We start from the raw sequence: 2,500 nt of genomic DNA on the forward strand, positions 1-2,500 counted from the left end.
GTTGGGGGTTCGATTCCCGCCTCCACCTTGTGTGTGTGGAGTTTGCATGTTCTCCCCGTGCCTCGGGGGTTTCCTCAGGGTACTCCGGTTTCCTCCCCCGGTCCAAAGACATGCATGGTAGGTTGATTGGCATCTCTGGAAAATTTGTCCGTAGTGTGTGATTGTGTGAGTGAATGAGAATGTGTGTGTGTGTGTGTGTGTGTGTGTGTGCCCTGTGATGGGTTGGCACTCCGTCCAGGGTGTATCCTGCCTTGATGCCCGATGACACCTGAGATAGGCACAGGCTCCCCGTGACCCGAGGTAGTTCGGATAAGAGGTAGAAAATGAGTGAGTGAGTGAGAAATAAATCGGTTCTTATTACAGACCCTCGAGCAGAGAAAGCAGCATGACCACCATGTCCTTCTGCAGGTCCAGCAGCTCTTTCAGCAGAGCGATCTGACTCGAGTCCTGAAACACAACATAATGTCAGACCACTTCTACATGTGAACACACAAATGTCCCATCCATCAAAACTAGCCTACAACTCCCCAGACTTCTGACTGACTTCACCTGCTCCCGATCACACACACATCACACACACACTTGATAAAAAGGGTGTCAGGTGTCATCAGGTGTAACTCTGCTCCATGACTTTCCTTATGCACTGAATAAACCACTTCAACTGCACAGACATCCATCTCAGCCTCTCATGTGACACATAACTGCAATTAAAACTAATTGCAACTAATAAGTTTTTAAATAATTTAAACAAACACACACTGCAGGATGTAAAATATAAGGAGTGTTTAACAGCTCAGGCTGCTAGACTGCACGAGAACTTCTCTGGTTCACTGATGTTCAGTGTGTGATTCACTCTGGTCCACTTCTGCATGTCCTGCACTATTATACAGTTAATGTTTGGTAATATTTTTATAGTTTATTTTATTTTTATTCTTAGAGGTTTATATTTATATGTTTAAAACCCACAACAGTGAAGGTGATGGATTCTGATTCTGTAGATGATAAACCCCTGACTGTTAAAGAACAGAATATTTTAAAGTGTAGATGAAACATGATGTAAAAAACGTGTGCTGTGAATCATAGACTTGTGAATTAAAGGTAAAGTCGTCACCTGAGCCAGCTTCATCATCATGTGGGCAAAAACGTGAAGAAAGCCAACAACAGCATCCCAAAGCCTGCTGTGGGCCAAAGACTGCTGATTACCTGTACAGGGACCCTGGAGGAGGAGGAGGGGGGGGGGGGATGACAAGTCGTAATTAACAGTATTATTTGTAATGTATGATTCTTGTGCTAATAAAATGTGTGTACTCACCTGTATGTACTCAGTGAGTGTGTTGAACACTTGCTTGGCCACAGTCATGGCTTTAGAGAAGTTTCTCTTTCCCGGCTCGTCTATGATCTCTTTACCAGAGTAATACCAGTAAAAATCACTGATGGACTCCTGAGACACATTCCAGTCAGGAAGTGAGAGGTTATTTCCTGTACACATACCACTGTACATCCTTCAGACACACACTTTTAATTTTGTGTGTGTGTGTGTGTGTATATGTAATTTTGTGTGCATGTGTGTGTTTATGTGTGTGTGTATGTGTATGTGTGTGTAATTTTGTGGGGGGGGCATGCGTGTGTTTGTGTGTGTGTAAATTTGGGTGTGGGTGTGGGCATGTATGTATGTAATTGTGTGTGTGTGTATGTTTGTATGTATGTGTGTGTTTGTGTATGTGTGTGTATATGTATGTGTGTGTTTGTGTGTGTAATTTTGTGTGTGTGTGTTTAATTTTGTGTGTGTGTGTGCATGTGTGTAATTTTTTGTGTCGGGGTGTGTGTGTGTTTGTGTGTAAATTTGGGTGTGGGTATGTATGTAATTGTGTGTGTGTGTATGTTTGTAATTGTGTGTGTGTGTATGTATGTGTGTGTATGCGTATGTATGTTTGTAATTGTGTGTGTGTGTGTGTATGTGGATGTGTGTATGTGTGTGTGCGTATGTATGTTTGTAATTGTGTGTGTGTATACAGTATGTGTGTGTGTGTGTTTGTGTGTGTGTAAATTTGGGTGTGGGTATGTATGTAATTGTGTGTGTGTGTGTGTGTGTGTGTGTGTGTGTGTGTGCGTATGTATGTTTGTAATTGTGTGTGTGCGTATGTATGTTTGTAATTGTGTGTGTGTGTGTGTGTATGTGTGTATGTATGTTTGTAATTGTGTGTGTCTGTGTGTGCGTACAGTATGTATGTTTGTAATTGTGTGTGTGTGTGTATGTGTGTGTGTGCGTGTGTATGTGTGTGTGTGTGTGTGTGTGTGTGTGTGTGTTAACCTGTAGGCGCAGCAGGTAATCGACAGTGCAGATGATGATGTTGATGGTTGTAGTGCTTCCTGTCTGAGTTCTGAGATAATTCTGGAAATCTACAGTAACAGACAGACGACACGTATTCACACGTGACCCAGTGAGCTGACGTGTTACACGTCTGACATCATGTCCATTACAATCCATGACTCCAGGATT

General features: G+C 42.6%; 1 protein-coding gene across 1 annotated transcript in view; it reads right to left on the reverse strand.

Annotated features, from left to right (window-relative positions):
- ryr1a (ryanodine receptor 1a (skeletal)) overlaps positions 1–2,500 on the reverse strand; it is a 60,491-nt gene that overhangs the window by 8,351 nt on the left and 49,640 nt on the right. Inside the window, exons 87-90 of the mRNA XM_060895335.1 lie at positions 2,312–2,400; positions 1,313–1,441; positions 1,112–1,216; positions 366–447 (exon numbers count right to left, since the gene is read on the reverse strand). Of these exons, the coding sequence (XP_060751318.1) occupies positions 366–447; positions 1,112–1,216; positions 1,313–1,441; positions 2,312–2,400 (405 nt within the window). The remainder of the gene's footprint in view (positions 1–365; positions 448–1,111; positions 1,217–1,312; positions 1,442–2,311; positions 2,401–2,500) is intronic.

This window comes from Tachysurus vachellii, chromosome 20, assembly GCF_030014155.1.
Source record: "Tachysurus vachellii isolate PV-2020 chromosome 20, HZAU_Pvac_v1, whole genome shotgun sequence".
Classification (NCBI taxonomy): domain Eukaryota; kingdom Metazoa; phylum Chordata; class Actinopteri; order Siluriformes; family Bagridae; genus Tachysurus; species Tachysurus vachellii.